The following is a 22,314-nucleotide window of genomic DNA, read 5'->3' as shown; positions in this document are numbered from 1 at the left end:
TTATATATTTATATAGGCCCAGATTCAATATAAATTGAAAACAGAAAAGAAATATGATTTTCTGTATATTCTAGAGCAAATACAATCTCTGAGGTGGCAGAGGTCAAAAACTGTTTTCATATGAAACTTTACTGTTTTTTGTAAATTAAGGTGAACGAATTTTAAAATGCAGAAAGTGACACTGGTTTTGAAATTAAACTCTAAATGTAAGAATGAAGGCTGTGCGTATGTGTCATTTCTATGCACGGTCTGATTAGTTGCCTCCACCTTTAACTGCACTGTGTATGGAGCTATGCAATGAGATTAAACCTCATTGCGTGCTCATGAGAGTTAAGACAGGGCATATGGCAACCGAGGCCAGTGGCTATACTCAGTTCATTACAAAACTGCTGATGCACTATGTTGCCTGTAGCAGGGTACTTCTAATGACACCATATGTTCATTAATTATAATATGAAGAAAGACTAATATTTGAGTAAAACTTAGTTAAGAGTATAATGAGGAAGATTTCTATTTATTTAGAGAAACTGCTCAGGTTATAGGGCCTCTATCAAAATACACACGCAGAAAAAAAAAATCATGATGATGACCGACTTTTTAGTTTTTTTGGCAAACACCCAAATCCCGAATCAGTTTCAGTTAAATGTCCTTGTGAAACGGATTCAGAAAGCAAGAATAGAAGAACAGAAAAAGGCAAATGCCAGACTCTAAAGAAAAACACACATGACTTACACTGGTGGCACTATCAACTCATGAGAAACCAACCCGGGGCTCCTGGTGCCATCATGGACTCTAAATTTGAACATCTAGTTAAAGATTGTATTGTTTTGTTTTCCCCGGTGTTTTCCTCTTCCTGTCTCCCATCGGGTGTGAATCCTTGTTCTCCTGCAGGACTATCTCCAATTAACCCTCCTGCTCCCTGTCAGCACACCTGCAGCCAATCCTCTCATGTAGCCCTGCAGCACATCTACTCCGCCTTCTCCCCCACTCGTGATCAGTTTGTCATGTCACTCTCCTCGTCCCGTCTGCTTCTTTGTCTGTTCTTGCGCCCTGTTTCAGTCCCTGTGCCCGATTTGTTTTTCTCGTGTCCCTGTTTGGAGTATATGTTTGTGTGTTTTTGGACTTGCCTGTTTGTAATCTTGCTCCAGGGTTTTTTTTTTTGTTTTTTTTTTGTGAGAAGAGCTTTAAGTCTGCTTGGTTTGTAACCCTGCCTCACTTCTTTCAGTAAAGCCTTTATTCGATTAAACCTCCTGCCTCCATTTGTCGTGTGTTTGGGTCCTATCACCGAGATAATTATCAAATCAGCCCATTAGAACCTTGAGAATTTATCAATATTTTTCCATCTCAGCAGAGACACTGAATGATTTAGGGACAAAAAAACACTGATGTGCTGCTGGGCTATAAACCATCCAGACCTCTCAGGTCATCTTCAACATGTCAACTTAATATCATTGGTGTCACAACTAAACATAGAGAATTACTTTTGTGCATCAAATATCTGCAGTAAAATTCCCAGATAAGTTCTATTTACTGTCTGCGGATAATTCTCAGTTTGACATTCAGGCTTTAACTTTTCTGTTTGCACAAAAAAATGTTAAACCGACAGTGAGAGTAATTACAAATACCCCATCGACACCTACAGGCTACTGTTGCAGCTGTAAAACAGTGGATAAACTGTGGATGAATGGATAACTCAAATAAAAGGCATCACAATTGCCCCAATATGACTCGTTTCGCTAGCGGATCCAGTTGGTCTGATGACGTTTGGAAAGTCTAGAAGAGTTCAAGTTAAGAGTTACAGTTAGCATCGGGGCTAAATCGGAGGTTGGCTGCCTCTGCAAATGTTTGTTTCTGGTGCACATGTGCAGTATGCATTCATCCAGCCACCAGATTTGCACTTTTATTCTCTGTCTCGCTCTGTTTAAACCAGGGGCGTAGTGCCATTTATTTAAGCACCTTCCTCTTTTATCTTTCTATTTTGCTTAGTGAGTATTTTCTTCATGTCTGTTCTGTCTTATGTAAAGCATTCTGAATTTCATTGTATGTGCTATCCAAGTAAACTTGCCTTGTTTTGCCTCAGCAGGTCGTGCTCACATCCTACATTTTGTTGCTGTCTAAAAACAACCTTTGTGTAATGACTTATACACACTGAGTTTGATGTTTTTTATGAGTTCACTTGATATCGTTATTCCACCTCTGTTATTCCCATGAGTCATCGCTGGCTGACTCCTCTGAATGATCAGCGAGGAAGAAGCAAAAGCTGCCACAAAATTTGGAGTCATGCATCATGCAGTTGCGGGGTGACAGTGTACTCCCACTCTCACACACACACACACACGCACACACACACACACACACACACACACACACACACACACACACACACACACACACACACACACACACACACACACACACACGAGGAAAGCCTGCTGAAATGAAGACGGCCACTCTGAATCAATTCAGCAGCTCCTTACAGCCCTGAAACATTCACAACAAGCAGAAGTGACTGTGCTCAACAGCTCTGGTGGCACAGAGCAAAAGGTCTTCACAAAGAAGAAGAATACTGCACATCATAAAAACTTTCTGGTTTAACGGAATTCAAAGCTTATATCATCTCTCTAAGAGTCGACTATTGTTCTCTAGTGACATGAATTAATTTGTTGCAAGCTAATTTTAGGAATATTTAATCAGGCAGTTGAAGTTCAAAAGGCTGACCACTTAAATGTGGACACAGTTCCTTTCACATTAAAGCAGCCAGTGATGGTATCCAGACTAAGACTTTGAAAGGTCTTTCACTGCAGTGGTAACAGTTCTATATCATAAGTAGCAATTTGAAACAAGTCCACAAATTCCCCAAAAATTCGACTCACTTATTGTGTGATCATGCATTTCCTACAATGCTACTTCATTATTGTGTTACTATTTAACACTTTCTTATCTAACAGATACTAGAACTTTGAACTCCCCTAATTTGTGTACTAAACAATTAATCACATGGTGTGTGATTGTTTCCCACTTTGCTGAAAGTTTTGGTTTCTATGGCACTTTTACTGAACAGTTCACTCTTTATTTCCAGCGACAGGCTGCTGCCCAACATCAGAGAGCAGACAGACCATTAGCGCGTGAAGAAATTGAAACACTTACATCAAGAGAGACACATATTTTTCTAAGGAGACTGATAAAGAACTGGAATTCATCAGGGGGAGACATGGCTCCAAATGAATGGTCATGTTTCTCTGTGGACTCTATCTTACACCTGGCGCAAAGCAGTGCTGATCTCTATTCAAGTGCCATTTGTAGTTTCAGACCAAAGCAGATATCATTTTCCTGTCAAGCCCCCACGCTGTTTAAATAACAAAGGTACATTTGTAAATTTAATGCATCACTTTTGTGAGTCAGATGGTACGGGATTGGGTGAGAGACTTACAAACACCTGATCTTAAGCCAACGGTGCAGTATTTTACTATTATTTTATGGGTGCATTATTAAGACAGTGATATGCACCTACATGCTGTAGGCGGGTGCACAACACACATGCACTCTGCTTGTTACACACACGGGGACCTGCAGCAGCACAAACACTCAAAAGATTAAAAATAAAAAGATTACAGTGTGAAAGATTATTAATGTGAACATCAATCTGCTCAATCTGCACACAAGCAGATCTGTTTCCTCTGCAGAGGAGCGCTCTTTCCTTCTATGTGGAAAATTCTCCATTATAATTGTAATACACCAAGGTGCAAACACACCTGGGTTTTTAAGGAAGCAGTTAATAACACTCTGATTCATTTATTCCATCCATCCATGCATTATCTATACCAGCTTTATCCTGTACACAGCGGGCTGGAGCCTATCCCAGCTGACTTTGGGGCAGAGGCAGGGGATGGTGGGAGAAGGCCGGAGGACCCAGAGAGAACCCACGCAGACCAGAAGAACATGCTTACCCCATACAGAAAAGCCCCCGCCCCAGCTAAGGTTTGGAGCCTGCCCACCCCGAGGTTCAAACCCAGAACCTTCTTGCTGTTAGGCGACAGTGCTGCCCACTGCCCCACCATGATGTTTTTCATGATTCGCCCAGAACACAACTATGATTCATTCAGAAATGAAGTACCACCCCTATGAACCATGTGCCTTACTTTAGCCTCAGATTATCTGCTGTTAAATTAGCAAAAGTGGATTTGAACACACCCTACATGTGTGCCGTAAGCTTTAGATCGTGTGCTTCGATCGTTATTAAGATAAAGTTTGGCTGTGTCAGCTTGTTTTGCACCTCCTTTTCCCCTTTGCCAAAAAATGGTTGATACCAAATACATAATGATGGAATGTCTCACTTAATTGCTTCACACTGTACTTTAATACTTCTGAAATTAAAAATTAAAAAAAACATCACGCATGAACACACTCAGCTGAACTTGATAACATCAGTATTTTTTCTTTGATATCGACTCTCCGGTTAACTACGAGGATTCACACTCTATTTTTCTGGAATTTGTCAAGCAGTGTAACACTCAGCACGAGACGTCCTGACAAGGCCAAAGTGCACCCGCCTTTGGGACTCACATACCTCTAATGAAGAGAGAGGGAGAGGTGCTTGTGACCCAGCGCATCGCACACACACATTTAACCACTCAAAGTCACATCTCAATCAAAGGATGCAGCAAGGCAAGACTTCAGTCAGTACAGTAAATCAATAAATATTGATATTGTAAAAATATTGAAAAACAAGAACTGGTGCCTTTCTTTTCTCTGAAAGTATAAAATTAAGATCTTTAACAGGAGGATTGTTAAATTCTGATCGGTGCATAGCAATATATGACATCACCTTTCTACACCAGAACCCCACCCACATCAAACCAGTCAGAGGAGCACTGACGAAAAAAAAAGAAATTTCAAATCTCCCATGTGATGTGATGTAATTATGAATAAATGTTTTTCAGTGTGGAGTCGGAACATGACACAGCAGAGGTAATTAGGGTCGCCTCTAATTTGACGGCAGCCATTGGGTCGCCAGAAGAGACAGAGGAAATGTAATAAAATCACAAGCCATGAAATGAAGATTGCCACATTATCAACGCTGAGAAACCACCCACACATCCTGCTGCTGCAACAACAGTGTCACTTCTCCACCGAATGGCTCCGAGCTAAAGCAGCATGCATAGTGTGAACCAACGCAGTACTCTGCTGTCTTTTGTGGATTACTGTCACAGCATTATTGTTAAAGTTTTTATCATCTGCTTTTTATATCTTTTCCCATATAACTTGATTCTTTGTGAGAATTTTGAATATTAATATTAGATTTACAAGATAAAGTAAGATACACAAATCTATGGAAAAACCTGCATCACTTATATTCATGATTTGACTCATAACTCCTAATGATTTTTGCTAAATGTTCACAAGGGTGCAGCAAAGGTCTGTCTAGGGAGTTGAGCCAGGGAATGCTGCCCATGTCGTATGTGCCCTCACCAATCAATCATCAGGTCGGGTCTCTACTGTATTATAATTTCAGCAGATGCGTTATTCAAACAGACTTGTGATCTCCTATCTCAGCTTGAAAGGGACTCTGATGCTCCTTAGCTACAAAAGTGATGAGGGTTTAAGAAAGATTTTGGTGTGCACTATGTACACACAGAAAATGTATTCACGTGCCAAAAGCAGCCAATGTTTAAAGGGGAACTCGACCAAATGAAGCCCCCATCAAAGTGTGTTTCTACAATATAATGTGAGAAAAATGTTGGAGAGCTTTTTGTAGCTCCATCGTGCAAAATATCATGAATACGTGACATCACATAAATCAACATCAGTTGGGGCTGAAGCCTTCAATGTTTGAAAAACAAACAAACAAACAATAACAAAACAACTGGACGTGTCGAGAGAAAAAAGGGATGCCCACCCCTCATCTTTACTTGGGACTGCACACTAGTACCTTAACACACCTGAAGCTCCAAGCAAAAGTACATTACCCACAATGCAACTCCACTGCCAAACTGCAGGGGAACTTTTAATGTCCAACTTTTACACAGAAGACTGCTGTTGGTTTCCTGTTAACTACTGACAGAGAACACTGTTTTGTTTTAACCTTGACTATGATGTTGCCCTGACTGTAACTGAGCAGATATTCTTCAATCATAATCACAACCACTTCCCAACCTTTGTGTAAATTATTAAACAACCTTGACCAAAGCAGGCTGCAACGGCATTACAGTGAGAGAATGCAGATCTGATCTAGTTGTTATCATGTCAACAGTATCTAAAATGTGATCTTAAGGTGAAAATTATTTTCACTGAAAAATAAACAATATGGCATGTCCTGTTGGTGGCCACATGGCCATTCAGACTATATATGAGAAACACATGAGAAACAACTCTGTACTATTAAAAGATGACACATGTCAAGACAAGGGGCCTGATTTACTAAGATCTCAAATAAAAGGTACTAAATTGCGTGTTCCTTCCAAAAGTTTGCAAATTTTTTTGCATCGGCTTTGCAGGTGATTTACTGAGAGTAATTGGGTCTTTGAAATCAGGTGCAAATCGCTGTATTTAAATGAAGGGTTTGCGTGTGTTAAAGTGATTCCAGCCATGAAAAACACAGAACGACCGCAAAAGGAAAAGGAAATCTGATCCCATTGAAATTAAGAAATATAAATATAATAAGAACAAAACGCTATATAGGAGATTATCAGTAAGGAAGTCAATGCTGTGGGAAAAATAAAAAGGTGAAAAAAAGGCTTAATAATAAATATATGGTAAATATAAGAGGAGGGGCGTTGGATGAGATCCTCGAACAAACAACAATCAGCAGGTCCAGATCTTTCTGTGAGGAGCATCGCGAGTGCTCGTGAGCCTGATGAAACCTATAGCATGCCTGTGAATTCTGCTGGACACATTCAGGACCTGTGACAGCACACCTGAATAACGGGACTGGGTGGGATATCCAAGCAGCGACACGCTGGAATGACCCAGAGGCAGGAAAGTGCTGCATCGGAAGAAGTTTGGACATTGCTAGTATTTTGTGGCTCCTCCTTGTTATTGGCTGTCAATCATCATTCAGTTCATTCAATAACTCAGAAATGTCATCGCTGGACAAACGATAAGTCTGAATAATTTTTCCCTCTGTCATCTACATTTTTTTTCCACGGGTGTAAAACCACGTTCTCTACGTATTCTTTAGTTTCCTGCGTCTCCTTCTCACCACAATAAGAGCAGCTGTATCTCCAGATTTGTGCACCTGATTAATACGTTCCTTTCAGTCGTACTAAAATACACAATCACTTCTCCTGTTTCTACTTTCAGGTTTAGTAAATATCGTTGCGGGTGCTAAATGTATGTATTTACATGTTCCCTCCCAGTATTTTGCACCTTCAAGCAGAAACACCCAATATTAAATATGCATGCAGGCAAATACGCAAAATGGACAACGTGTGTTAAACTGCACATTTGAAAGATGCAATCCTCACTGCACGTCGTTAGTAGATCTGCTTGGACATTTTTTTGCAGGTGGTGTGGAGTTTACACGGGATTTTACACACGCAAACTTTTAGTAAATCAAGCCCAGAGTGTGATCCTGCCCTCTTATTAAGATAATTTTCACCTTGAAAACTGGCTTTCATCATCCCAACGGGAGAGAGGATATTTGAAGGGGAACCAAGAAAAAATACAATAAATTGGAAGTATAATACTTATTGGGTTTTTTTTTTTGCATGGGTGTAAACTTTTCTGAATCCATCTTCCATCTTAATCTGGCCTCCAGTTGTAGAGTTTCATATCAGTAACATCCACCGTGTGGTTTAGCCGCTAAAGACGAGGATATTTTTCTCGAGTCAAAAGCACAGCTTTGCAGCAGCTGGCAACATTATGATCATTAGCATAATCTGAAATCTCTCTTCATCTGCGCTGCCTTTCCGTTTCCTCTGCTCACATGATGTTTCTAACATTAAGACAGAGCACTGATTCTTTTTGGGACACTCTCTCCCTCCCAGCCTCTCTTGTTGGGTGTAATGACTTCACTGAGGATGGATTTCAACACGTGTCAGGACTTGAGTTGGTCTTGTGGTGTCTCAAGGTCTCTCATAGACTTAAGCACCGGAAGCTACGTTGTTAGGTTTGTGACAGGATTGCAATATGGTTAGGTTTAGGAACCAAAGTTACATGATGAGCGTTAGGAAGAGAATATTGTTTGGGTTAAAATAAGTCATTTTACATAAGTAACATAATGTATGACATTTATGTTACTTTACATTTGTTACGCAAGTTAAATACATTACGTTAGACAAGTGACTTATTTGCTTTTTTTTTTTTTTCCAAATGCCCTCTCAGACTCCAAAACTGTTTTCTCATTTGAAAGTCCTGTGTCTGTTTCATCCAACCACCCCCAGCCCTTCTCTGTACGGACTTTGTCACTCTTTCTAATTGTACACCGTCACACGACCTCCTTCTTTGACTCAGGTGGTCACTGTTCCCAAGGCCACTTTGTGCGTATCTCTCTGACACCCACAGCTTTGACGCCCCAGGAATGAGAATGGGCTGGATTTTTGTGTTGATACTTTGTGGGGGCGACTGCATGTTGAAAAGCCTTCCAAAATGATACATATGATGCCTACGACAACAAATTGTCTGATTATTTTCTGATCTGAAACTTCTATAACTGAGATCTGGTTGTGTTCAGAGAAAAATTGTGATCACGGTTTTAAAAAATCTCATTCTAACCATTAGATGACCAAGCAGATGTTTTAATGTCAAAGTCGGACATCAAAGCTCGCTGTCTCAACTGGACAAACTACTAAATTTTACAAATGTACATCGAGTTATCACCCTACATCCAGTAAAGTGTAGCAAACAGCCACTAACTAGAGAATGTCTGTGGGACCTTCATACGCTGTGTGGGAGACAGTCCCAACTGGGGCTGTGGGCATGTTGTTACAATGAATGTCACAGTTTTAACAGGAATAAGGATTCAAACCCATGACACTAAATCAGTAGGTTGAGGTAAACAAAAGAACTTTAAAACATTTGGAGGAATTTAAGATGGAGGCAGTGGAAAACAAACATGGGGCAAAGCAGAGTGAACTAAAAACAAAGTATAGATTGCAGGGAACAAAACTTGAAATGATGACTGAAAGTTCTGACGTAACAATCTGGCAACATGACGTTTCAAGCAGGGAAACTTGTTTGATTGGCTAGAGCAATTTGTTGCCTGATGATGTTGCACTGGGGCAACAGTTGAGTGGAGTTTGCTGCACTTTCCTGCTGGAGCACTGTGCTTTAAGACCAGAACTACACCAATGCAGCTGTCTCATTGATGCGTAAAAAGTGTTACCCTCGCATCATTGACATAAAAGTAGCTGTTCAAGCATTTTTTTTTATATATATATATATATATATATATATTAAAACTTGAAGATAAAGTAATTTAAATGTCTTGAGATTGGACTTCCTGGTTTGTATTTGATCTGCTCACAGCTACCTGTGCCAACATGCTTACACTGACAGTCTGACTGCATCTACTTTGTCACCACTCCCTCCAGCTGCAGAACAACACGGCAGACGGCAGGGCTTCGTTCCACGACATCAGCTGCTGGGACACCCCGGCATTCTGCGACGTGGCCTCGCCGGGGGCGGTGAAGTTAAGAGGGAAGTGTGGAGGGGGTGGTAGAAGTAGAGCGAGCAAGATGGTAATGATGGGGAGGATGGAGAGAGGCACTCTGCATTTTCTTTCGCACCATTGGAGAAGACAGTCTGATCTGAGCGATCCCCCTCCAGGCAAAGGCAGCACAGTCATCAATCTGCGAGGTTAACACTGGGTTACGGGAAAGTATATAATCTACAGAATACAGCTCCCCGCCTGAATGCTATTCTGGCTTCATGATGTAATAGACTTCACCTTTTCCCCCTGCTTCTATATTATGTGTGTCTGCATATACACCTATGTCTCTTTTCTGCTGCATATTGTTGTCAGATTTACTCTGAGCCCTGTTACTATGTTTCACTCCTGTATCTTCCCCATCCACCCACCAGATGTCCCCTGACTTCCATCCTCCACCCACTTACCTGTTTGCTACACCAACCTCACCTGTGCCCAAGTCCCAATCAGCTCCCTGGTATATATACACTTTGTTTCCCACTTCCACACTTGCAAGATTGTTTTTGTGTGTTTATCTAAACACTCCAGCCTTGTTTGCCAACAGTAGATTACCTGTTTGACCATTAACGCCTGTTTGGATCGTGATCTCTGCCTTGCCATCTGGTTTTGTTTGTGTGCCAACCAGCCTGTCTGGAAGCTTCTGCCCGGCTCAGTCTGCGTTTGTGTCCTCCTCTCTGCTGTACTCACACAAACTATGACAGTTTCTTCATTTTATTTGCTTTGGGGAAGACTTTGTGGAGCAACAGAACCTTTAGACCCAGCTGGGATGGTTAGTTACAGACACTTTCTGTAGGGCCAAGAGTGTTGTCAATCATGATTAGTCTAAGAAATATGTAATCACTGTATCGGGACTAAAATAAAAAAGAACAGTTGGTACCATTTACAGCCGCATCTGTAATGATGACTGTTTTTAACAACCAAATCTGTTGGAATTGGCATCAACAAACCGAGCAAACATTTGGAGAGAAGAACTCGAGTAAGAAGTGAGAAGGTTTACAATAGAATATGCAGCCCTATGTGAAACCAAAGCACGTAATGCACTCATCAGTCCATTAAAGGATACGACGTCTGGGTCCCGTTTGCCTCTCCCAGGCGTGAAAAGTAAGGTGCCTTCAGTATAGCACTAAAAACTACCTGGTTAGGTTTAGTAGATGAGTTTGAGTTTGAGTTAAGACCGAGGCAGTTGCTGTTTGGTTAGGTTTAGGCACCAAAGCTACTCATGATGCTGAAATGATCAACCTGACAGACATGATGCCTTCCTCTGAATGGTTAGAGCTAAACAAAACAAAATAACTCCCATTTTTAACAAGAAATTGTCTGGATGAACACCATGTGGACTTATCGGGCTACACATTAAACCTGTGGGTCACAATGTGTCTTACAAATGAGTGAGCGAAACTGTTAGCAAGTTGCAACTGGAGAAAATACTTTTGCTATATTTAAAAAACGCTGGTTAAACTGTTGATTGGATTTTTTTTTTTGAGGAGTTCTGCCAGCCAATCGATGTCAAGTATTTCCCCTGATAAACAGTAAACAGACAGATGTCAGAACGGTGAAGGGAAGCTTTTCAAAGAAAACACTTTCCAGTGTGGTGGAGTAAAACCTCGAGACCAGCAATCAGACCCAACAAAACACTTCCAAATAGAACCTTGATTGCCACAACCGTATGTACCGTAAGTGATTTCTACAAGGCCGTGAGAAATCTCTCAACGAAGCCAAACAGACGTCTTTGCATGTGAATCAAACTTGTTGTGGAAAGGTAAAAACTGACAGGAGTTAAAACAGAGAGGACAAGAGTATGATGTTACTCAGCATAAAGAGAAAGACCTGATTGGATCGGTGGCAAAGAAATACATGAATAAAAGCCACAGAAGAAAGCTGGAGTAAAAATAACCGGTGGATCAAAAGGAATGACTGAGCAGAAGGAAAAGAAAAAGTCCAAAATACAAAGAAAAAGTTCAGACTGAGAGAGAAGGCATTCTTGGATCACAACACTGTGGGACTGCTGCGTTAGGATAATGAGCCAGAAAAGGCTACGGGAGATGTTTGGACTGAAACGAGGAAGAGCAAGAAGAAAGAGGAGGAAAGACGGGTCTGTAAGTAGCGCAAAACGTGGTGCCAGTTAGCTGCTCTCTCCTGGGAGAGGGAAAGATGAAGAAGAAGAATAAGACAGAAGGTGGGGAAAGAAAAAGGAGAGGTGTTTAGGGAATGAGAGGAGGACATAAACATAAAGGCAGAGACCAAATGAAGACAGAGAGGAGAAACATAAGAGGGCGAATTACATGTGCGGGAAACAATATAACAAATAAATCCTTGGCCAAGTACTTGTAAAATGAATTGGGTCAATGATAACTGATCACTTTCTACAAAGCTAGTGAAATTTACTGAGTTGTCTTCACAGTCCTTCTCTCCCCTCACTGTGCTGTCATTTAAGGGAATATCACGCAGATAATAAGATGAGAGAGTGATTCCCACTGATTTACAGAGGTCATACCATTTTCACTTTTTAGAGTGAATTCTCCACCTCTGAGATGGAGGCATTAACACAGCACAGAGAGAAATAAATATAGGCGTGTATAGTATTAGTATTCTGAAACAAAACTAAGCATGGTTTTGAACAAGAAAAAAATAATTACACAAAATAATTTTACCTAAGTATTCAACGACTGAGAAAAATGTGCCAAATAATAACTGTTCTGATAAACTGCTGTTCGCAAGTCACCAGAGTTCATCATTCAACCTTCCACAAATAGTGTTTTTTGGGGTCGTATTGTGTCGTATTTCCTCATGGCCGGTACTGCCAGTCCAATATATGATGCATTTTTTTTTAACACTTTTGCGTTTTGAAATACTAAAACAGATGACGCCGTGGGTCAGACAGTCATTGCCGGACAGGCCCAGACACTTAGACAGTTTTTAGTTCTGCTTGGCTGAACAGCCCTCATCCTTTAGGGAATGTTGTTTTTCTTTTTGAGTTCTGCGATCATGTAGTTTTATAAGACACTATAATGCCTGAAAAAACCAAGACGTGCTGGTATTTAGATAACAAAACTGTTTGGGTTGGTAACAGAGAGTACTAAAAGTACTAAAAACTTGTAAGGGGGGTTAACCCAGTGACCCACTTGTCAAGGAGACAGGATTCACAGCCGTATAATCTCTGCTTTGAGTGCAGCCACAGAGGGTTAGATGACGTCCAGTTAAGACTCTCTCCTCATGTTTCCTCATTCTCTAATTTACTGTCAGAAACAAGCAAAAGATGGCTCTGGCTGTGCTGTTAATCAGAACTGGGCAACGAAAAGTGTTGTTATGTCACAATACAAAAAACTACAAAAAACACTAAATATAATCTGCTGTTTATGTTTTGTCTGCCAAATTAAAAGAATCTGAATTCTTTAATGTTGAATAATGGAAACTGATGGTTGGATATAAACAAAAAAATGTCCAGGCCCTTGTGTGCATTTGCGGTGACTATCCCTTTGTGAGTTTGCTGAAACAAAATGGACTCCAGTTAAATTACACTACATTTAGAGCTGTTGAAATGTGATGAGAATATAGTCAGATGAAACACAAATCAAAGTTTTCACCACCTGCTTTTCGTGCACATTTGACCTTTGTAGTTAACCAAAACAGTCAATGTACCAACTGACAGCATTTTTCTGTTGTTTAGTTGTTTTATGGTTGTTGTTGTTTTTCTAATTGTTTCTCACTAGTAATCTAGGCCAAAACAAAATCTCGATAGCTTTACGTCCACCTTAAATCGCACCGTTTAGTCCAACCACACCTTTATGCCATAGTATTTTAATACCAGCTTAATTATATTGGAATACACAGTATTTATTAATTTCATTGCTCGGCAGAACACATCCTGTTATTTACAATGAATCCCTCTCTGATGGTCGTGTCCTCCCTGTGGGGTACCACAAGGTTTAGTCTTAGCACCACTGCTTTTATGTTTGTCCGTGCTCCCCTGACAGTTTCCCCTGCGGACTGATTATCTTCTGTTTAAACCCAGATTTATATTCCTATCCTTTTCTGGCCTGCAGGCTGCTTCCTGCCTCTCTGGACCAAAGCAGAAATGCGTTTTAACACCCAGGTGTGCAGTAAAACCCGTTTAATCCTCTTAAACTGATCAAGGGAGGCTGGACAAGTGAGGACGTGGTTAATGTCTTCCCAGGATCAGACATTGGTCTGACTGTGACCCACTGAGCCAAACTACACTCAGAGGTGACCTGATAGATTTCACATTGATGTCCGGACACCTTTGGCCCATTGATCCCACAGGGGCATGTCAAGCAGAAAAAAACAAACAGCGAGTCAGACACACACACGCACGCGCACACACACACACACACACACACACACACACACACACACACACACACACACACACACACACACACACACACACACACACACACACACACAGAGGTAGGCAGGCGAGATATCACGAGATTCATGAGCGGAGGGTGTTTAAATCTCTGATGGAAACCCAGAAAGGAACAAATGAGTGAATATTGCCGTCCATGACCAGCTACCATCAAATTGCCTTTAAGCAACAAATTAGTCCTCCAAATGCCCTTCAGTGCTCACAGTTTTGCGGTTAGCAGCTCTCAGGTGTCTGTGTGTCTCTATATGAATGTTAAGGAAATGGGTGGTGAGAAAAGAGCATGTATGCTCTTCTGAAGAATCATTATTTTATTTTTTTTAAATTCTAATTGTTCCTATAGGGGTTGAAATATTCATTTAACTTCAATGTGAGAATGATCAAAAGCAAAAACAACATAGTTCCGCTAATCAGAGCTTGACCTCCAGTGGTAGGCAAACACTGTGAAAGGTGTGCTGAAGGAGATGCTAGAGGAGAGGTCATTGGATCATTAAAATCAACATGGTTTACCTCAACATGAAAATGGATGAGCTTTATTAATATCATGGCAATATGCTTATTACCGTTATTATAACAGTATTGTGATATTAATCTCAAAAGTTATTTTGGCCTGGTAAGAATAGTTAGTGTATTATTTATTACAATTACATTTTAGGGTCCATCCTTTGAGGATTGTCAGCATCAACAACAAATATCATCAAAATCTAGGTTTATACGCCAAAGAGTTGGTCCAACGGAAGGTCAGTGTCAAGATTCACCATTATGATTAGGAACCATCTTGTGAGGACCATGAATAACCAAGCAAAGTGTGTAGTGGAAAAACAAAGAAAAATAGCTGGGTTAGATGCAAGAAGATTGTGAAGAACATGAGTAAAAGAAGACAGCACAGAAGAAATCAAGCTGAATTCATGAACAGTTAAAGAACGTTTTTGCTGTGCTGAGACTCACGCTGTAGAGGATATCCACCCAGCCCTCCATGGTGATGCACTGGAACACAGTCAGCACCGCAAACAGGATGTTGTCGAAGTTGGTGATACCAAAGTTGGGTCCGGTCCAGTATTCTCTGCACTGGGTACCGTTGGGGCAAATCCTGGCTGGGGGCTCCAGACCACAAGGCCAGTCAGCTGCTCTCTCACCTGATCCACAGAGAAACACGGCAAGAGAAGAAGTGAGGTTTGATATGATGCATTCTGTTTTCAGGTAAACTTATAGTTTTTGAGATTTAGAGATCTTAATTTGTCAGGCAGATACAAAGACAGTTTTGTGTCCCATTAAGCCACCAGAGTTATTCAAACGCTTTCTAATAGTCAAAAGGTTTCACCAATCTATACACCTTTTGGAGTTTATATTTGTAAGAACTGTATCTGCGATAGCACAGTGGCCAAAATATAATTTCCCCCTGCCTACAATGCTCCATGGTGTCCCATAATCTCCTACCAATCAGCCATCAGTCATGCTGGTGGCACTTCTAAAGAGAAACACACAAGGGCATCACTCGAAGGTGCCCCACCCTCCTTCACTGGTTCCTCCAAATGAGGACCGTTGACCTCCTGAGCTCATAATGCAGAGTCAGGCTGCAACCTTATTGTGTCACTCAGTGCACAAAGACTGGGAGCGCAGGTGAAGGTCGGTCCAACGATCCACTAGTGAGTTTCAAGCTTTGCTCTGTGGCTGGAGATTCAGCTGAGAATGCCGCTGTTAAAGCTGCTGAGGTTCCTCATCTACACTTATAATACCGGAACTCATCAAACACCTGGAAGTCAAATATTTGTCAAGCCTCCTTTTCAAACAGCAACATGATGAATTATCTGGATGTTTTATGGTTTCTGGTTTTATTTCCAGTGTTCTCTGTGCAGTTTGGGGAAAATTATCGGGGCAAATGTGTCAGTTTTGCCAACAATGACTGATCAACGACATCAAAATGTAAGTCCAGATTAACAGTTTGAGGCAGTTCGATAAAATTGGACATACAATGCACAGATCTTTTTTTTTTTTTTTTTTATGAAAATAAAAGATTTTAGTAAAATTAAAGGTTACAATGTCAAAAACAGAAAAACTGAAAATTAATAAAGTGACTGAATGCATTTCACCCTGTTTAGGTATTTTATGGACACGTTTAGATTCCACCGTTTTTTAAAGTACTATCGTGTAAAAAATCAGCTCCACACGTGAACAGGTAGATCAGGCCTTTCCAACTAGTGGTCCGCGGGCTGGATACAGGCCGCATTTTTTTAATTTGTTTATGGCCTGCAAGAATCTGCCAGCAAATCAGGCTTACATGTGTGATAAGATAAATAGAACTCGAGTGTCTCCGAGCTACTTTGAGGCATCTGAACTGACATCTAAGGATGTTAGAAAGTAGGAATGTGCATCTTAAGACGATCTGTGTGGCGACAGGATTGCATGGCAGCGGGGAGGATCAGGGAAACCCTGTGTGTGTTCGCGACAGCATGTGCTGTGACTGACTGCACCAGGATTACAGCTCAGCACCGGCCATTTGTTCAGCCTCAAGTTGGCAAGGCTAAAAGAAACTCACGGAAGCTAAACTAACAAGTTTTAAAATGTTTTACTCAAAGAGACGTAAAGTTGATTGGGAAAATTGCCAGTACCTGGGCGAATAGAGTGACAGGTATTTATTTGCTTTGCCAAGTGTTTACAACGAAAACATTGCTTTCTATTGACATTATTCTAGTTATTTGTAGACATTAATTGACAAAGTATTATGTGTAGACAACGAGCCCTCTGTGGGTTTTTTTTCCATTTGGCCCACTTGCTACTGAAGTCAAAGAGATTTCATTTCAAGCAGCGAAACCGACTGAAAGAAACTTTGCAGAACAGTTTCAGCTGCCAGCAGACTGAAGAAAAGTCTGAGACAGGATTTCAATGATGGTCTTCATGGGAACGCCTCACTCTGATAAATCCAATCCTAATGTAACACACACACACACACACACACACACACACACACACACACACACACACACAGACAAACAGATGTGAAGTATTGGGAGTGATGAAATTCACTTTATGTGAAGTCACAACTTTTACAACATCATTCCTAAAGTGCTGGACCAAAATCATTAAACGAGATAAGAAATTTGATCAAGCTTTGCTTTGAAACTATAAAACAATTGTGTTTCTCAGTTTCTATGAGCCCAGTGTGGATGTATTTTTTACAAAACAAGACGTGTCTTACTATCGATGAGTTTTCAGGGATTATGACACGACAGAGAGACAATAGTACCAGGCGACATGGAGGGTGCTCAGCGTTTGTTTAAAGGATGAGCTGGCATTCATGTCAGCAGATGGGGATCAGAATAATGAATAACTATGCTGAGTATAACAGATGCCTCGTGCACCCAGAGTTTCATGAAGGATAGTGCCTCGATCGCAAGCTGTGCCAAATTTTAACGATGATTTGCAGAGCCAGCCTGCACAGCCAACATGCCTCTGGTGTCACTCCAGTAAAATGTGTTCTCTCGTTCCTCCTGACAGGTGCAGAGTCAGCTGGACTCAGTGACCACCGATGATGATATGGGAACTTCTCGGGTCTCTGTTTTCTTCGGCAATGTTCTTCCATAAAGAAAAAAGAACATTTCTAAAAGAAAAAAAAATAGAGCTAATATTTTTGTATTTCTTTTTTCAAATAACATCTGTATTTATTGTTGTATATTTTGATTTAAAAGGTGCGATGTATGTGTGGGTGCCTTTTAAATTCTTCCATGTACTTACTTAATGTTCAAATTCATATTATCCTTAAAAAAAATATATATATATATTTATATACAAAAAATGATTTACATAATGTATTGTTGCTATCTTGTAAACCTTCAGGATCAAAGACATATTTTATAGTGCTGTGGGCTGTTATTGATGGTAAATATGAAACCATAAAATTGTGCATGTTTACAAATTTATAGGAATAGTGATAAATATGTTATATATTATAAAGAGGATTGATACAGATTTTTACTGCAGTGGAAGTGGAAATGATATGTTGGTTAGTAGTTGTCATTTAAACACTGTTAATCTGCCAATTGAAAAGGCAACAGAAGATTTTAAGTCATTTTTTATTTTATCCTTCCATCCATCCATCTCCTTCCTCTTATCCTATGTCCCTGTCCTCAGTAATGTCTTCCAGCACCTACTGGAGGATTTCCAGGCCAGATGAGATGTATCATCTCGCCAGCATGTTCTGGGTCTATCCCCGGGGTCTACCAGTTTACTTGGAAAACCTCTAGTGGAAGGCGCCCGGGAGGCTTCCTAATCTGATGCCCGAACCACGTCAACAGATTATTTTCAACGCGAAGGAACAGCAACTCTACTCCAAGCCCTACCATATCTACGATTCTGAGCCTGGACATCCTGCAGAGGAAACTCATTTCAGCCACTTGTATGGCTACTACTGAAAGAATGAGAGGCCAGACTAAACACACAGATGAGTAGCTACTTCTGGTGCAGTGCAGCCCAGCCCTGATTAGGAAAAACCTAATTGCACCCAGCTGGAGCCCTGCCTGCGAGGGGAGTTTGCTTGTCAACCCCGAAAAAACAACATGGACGCACCACCCTGGGGGCCCACCACCGGCAGAGAAAACCATTGGGGTGGGCGCAGGGAAAGATTGCCAGCAGGCCGGCCTGCATCCCGGGCATGACGATCCAGAAAAACGTACGATCATGAACTTTGTATATAATGTAATGAATGTCACAAGGGAAATTATTGCAATCCTTATGAGTGTTTTCTATTCAGACACAGTAATATGGTCATTATTTATGTAAAGGAAAAGTCTCAGCAGAAGGAATTAAAAAGGAAAAAAAACCTCATATCATGCAAAGGACGAAGAAGTCAAGATCTTCAATAAGAAACACATAGTGACTGCAAAACTCTCACAGCAGATACATAATGCACAAGGTTGTCCAGCATCACCTGCTCATGAGTCGCTCATTCACACACACACACACACACACACACACACACACACACACACACACACACACACACACACACACAGGAAAACAACAACACAGCAGCCCTCATATAGAAAGTTGTTCGTAGCGCTGCTCCGCTTTATCGAACCCTGCTGTGTCGTCTCTGTAATCAAAATAACTCAATAACGCACGTACTGTACATTAACAGGCTGTCACAACTGCTCACACCACTACAAGCACCCTCTCTGGTTCAAACACGCACACACACATAACTGGCCCAACTCATACCCCCACAGTCACGCATTCACACTTTATCTGACACCAGCAGCGGGGAAATAAAACCTTCTCATAATTTTTATCACTGCATTACACAATGGGTAATTTCAGCCAAGCAGCCTGTTTACTATAATTACTATAACGCTGTAGTATAATAACAGCAGCGTAATAGCTGCCTGGCTTTTGATTTATCAGAAATGGTTGTTGCTGCAGTGCTAACTCACACACAGGGGAGGACACCTTTTAGCTTCACACATTAAAAAGCATCATAACAGATTCTGGTATCATACTCACATACAGACTACTTTACAATAAAGATAACAAGATAATAATTGAGGTGAAGTGCACTGGTCTGTGACTGTGTGTGTGTGTGTGTGTGTGTGTGTGTGTGTGTGTGTGTGTGTGTGTGTGTGTGTGTGTGTGTGTGTGTGTGTGTGTGTGTGTGTGGTTTCAAAGTTAGAAACAGTGGCTTTGCATCCCTTGTCAAATATATGAAAATCAATCAGCAGACCTTTGAAATATTAAATATATAGTGGATGATTTATTCTATTATTTATTGTCACCAAGACGACTGTGACATCTTGAGAAGGCCTACACTGCTCCTTGTTCTGCGAGTGGTTCCTACAGATTTCTGATCATTTCAGATTTGAAACTGTAATTTCTTTAAAAGTTTAGCACTAATTGTTATTCAAATGTGTTTAATTGTAACATTTTTAACCTATTCCAGTTAATCACGAGTATAACTTTTACTTTCTAAAGTAACCATCTCTGAGCAAATTGATCAGTCATATATTTATCTTCTGTTGTTGTAAATTACAGGTTTACAATTCAACAAATACGGGGAGAAGTTTCTATATTTAAATGATTTTTTTTTTTTTAGAGCAATTCACTTGAAACTTCTTAAATCTGAATGAGTGCAAAACAGACACAGATCCATTTAAACCAAAGTAAATATTAATATATTCCTGCACCGTATTCTCCATGTATGTTGAATTGTGTGATTATCTTTAATCTAATTCTGCAAATGTTAATGACTTTTGGTAATAGAAGCGTTAACTACAAGTGCATTTAAGTGAAGGTGCACCAAATGAACACAATTATTTTCCCAATAATTATTAACGAAATAAATGGGAAACTTCCACTGAAATTATTAGTATGTTTCAGGACATGTTAAACAAAATAACCCAAAGTTTGATTTTTGTTTCAAGGTAATGAACTTCAGACTTTTCAAAATCACCTGGACTTCAACTGCATTACCGTGTGACTCTTACAGAAGATAACACCGACTTGATGTGCAGTCTGACTGATCACACATCTGTAAGTTTAAACAGTCAAATTTCAAGATTTGACTTCTGTACAAAAATAATTGTGATACAAAAGCTTCCTGAGAGGTCAAATGTATTTATAAAGTCAGAAACTCCTTATACAACATGTATTGGAATATGTAGTCAATGTATATTGAGATTAAACTAAAAAACTGTAACACAGACTTTATCCTCACTAGCACTCACAGATTATAACCTCATTAACACCATCTGAGTTCACCTTCGATCAGGAAGCCGAGTAAAAAGCATGTCCACTGAATTATAGCCGAAGCTATCAATCAGAAGCTCAAGACTGAAAATAACATCTATCAAAATCAAGATGTGAAAAGTGGCTGTCAGAAATTCTGCTGTGAGCTTGTTTGCTGCATTGATGTCGGCTTACTGCCTGCAAGCACTGCCGCTCTCCATAAGCCCCAAGTATATACACAATTTATGAATCATTTATGTACACCGACATAAATATGCGATGAAATATATGTTCTCATCTGTAACAAATACAGGAACACAGCTGAGCAAAGAAAAAAATAAGTTTTTCCTAGCGCCCTCTCAACTGATAATCAGTGTTGTCATACAAACAGAGGCCACAACCAAGCTGTCGCTCTCACCAGTGTCGATCTTGAAGCAGGTGGTGTGGAATTTGCCCATATAAAACTCCACCCCGATGATGGCAAACATGACAATGGCAAAGAAGAGCAGCAGGCCGATCTGCAGCAGAGGAACCATGGCTTTCATGATGGACTTCAACACCACCTGGAGACCTGGGAGACAGAAAGAGACGGGGACAGTGTGAGCAGGGCTCTGCCTAGTTCTTAAAAATGTCCCCACTTCAAAGGATAAAGAGAAAATGTTATGAATGATCTAAGACTAATTTACATCATCTAATCTTAGTGAAAATAATTTGTTTTCAGCTACATTCAAAAGGGAGAGCTGTTTGCTTTGACATTGAACCACATTTGGTTTTAAAAGATATATTTTTAGCACTTATTACATAATTTTACAAACAGAATACATGTTTAAAAAACGTATTTGTAAAGTAAGAATTAAATAATTATGATTATTACATAATTATTAGTACAGAGAATTAAACTACATTGAAGTATAATAATATAAGTGTATAATATGTTAAGTATATCAAAATGTCACGAGAAAGAATAATAAAAGGTAGGAAGGATATGGATTGGAGCAAAAAAAAATAGGCCATAACAGTGGTGCAGTTTTTAGAAGTCGTGTAGCTTTTTCTCTCCTCAGAATCACAACATGTTCAGATGTTGAAAAAGGGACTTACTGGGGATTCCTGACACCAGTTTCAGGGGTCTCAGTACTCTCACCGCTCGCAGTGTTCTCAGGTCGAAGTCTGAACCCACCGTGGCCAAAATCCTGTACAGAAACACACATAAACAAGCAAAAGGCACATTAATAATAATCTATCTACACTGTGCTACAATTTAAAATACAAAATACAGGCATGCAACTAATTATTTTCATTATTTAATAATGTGGCTTATTATCCAGTTATTTAATTAGTCAATAAAATATAAGAAAATCATTAAGAATACCATTTACAGGAACCAAAACCATTGCTGATTATTTAACTGACTAATAACTGCAGCACTGAAACAATAACACTATACCAATCAATACCATGTTTTTTTTATTTTTTTCATTATTGATTTCTTGAAAATGAACCAAATGTAATTTTATGCTGGACTTGTCAAACAAAGACCTCAGATGACATTTGTTTTTCCCTCATGTTCAAG

At 40.1% G+C, this 22,314-nt stretch overlaps 1 protein-coding gene across 4 annotated transcripts in view; it reads right to left on the bottom strand.

Annotated features, from left to right (window-relative positions):
* cacna1bb (calcium channel, voltage-dependent, N type, alpha 1B subunit, b) overlaps nt 1-22,314 on the bottom strand; it is a 173,463-nt gene that overhangs the window by 95,612 nt on the left and 55,537 nt on the right. For all 4 annotated transcript variants that reach the window (XM_069161397.1, XM_069161406.1, XM_069161424.1 and 1 more), the window contains exons 3-5: nt 21,843-21,934; nt 21,163-21,315; nt 14,979-15,166 (exon numbers count right to left, since the gene is read on the bottom strand). In XM_069161397.1, coding sequence (XP_069017498.1) covers nt 14,979-15,166; nt 21,163-21,315; nt 21,843-21,934 — 433 coding nt within the window. The remainder of the gene's footprint in view (nt 1-14,978; nt 15,167-21,162; nt 21,316-21,842; nt 21,935-22,314) is intronic.

Source organism: Embiotoca jacksoni, unplaced genomic scaffold (assembly GCF_022577435.1).
Source record: "Embiotoca jacksoni isolate LCO1_2020_lvr unplaced genomic scaffold, fEmbJac1.0.p SCAF_10, whole genome shotgun sequence".
In the NCBI taxonomy this organism is placed as follows: Eukaryota; Metazoa; Chordata; class Actinopteri; family Embiotocidae; genus Embiotoca; species Embiotoca jacksoni.
The sequence above is the reverse complement of the archived record's forward strand: the minus strand, read 5'-3'. Positions and strand labels throughout refer to the sequence as shown.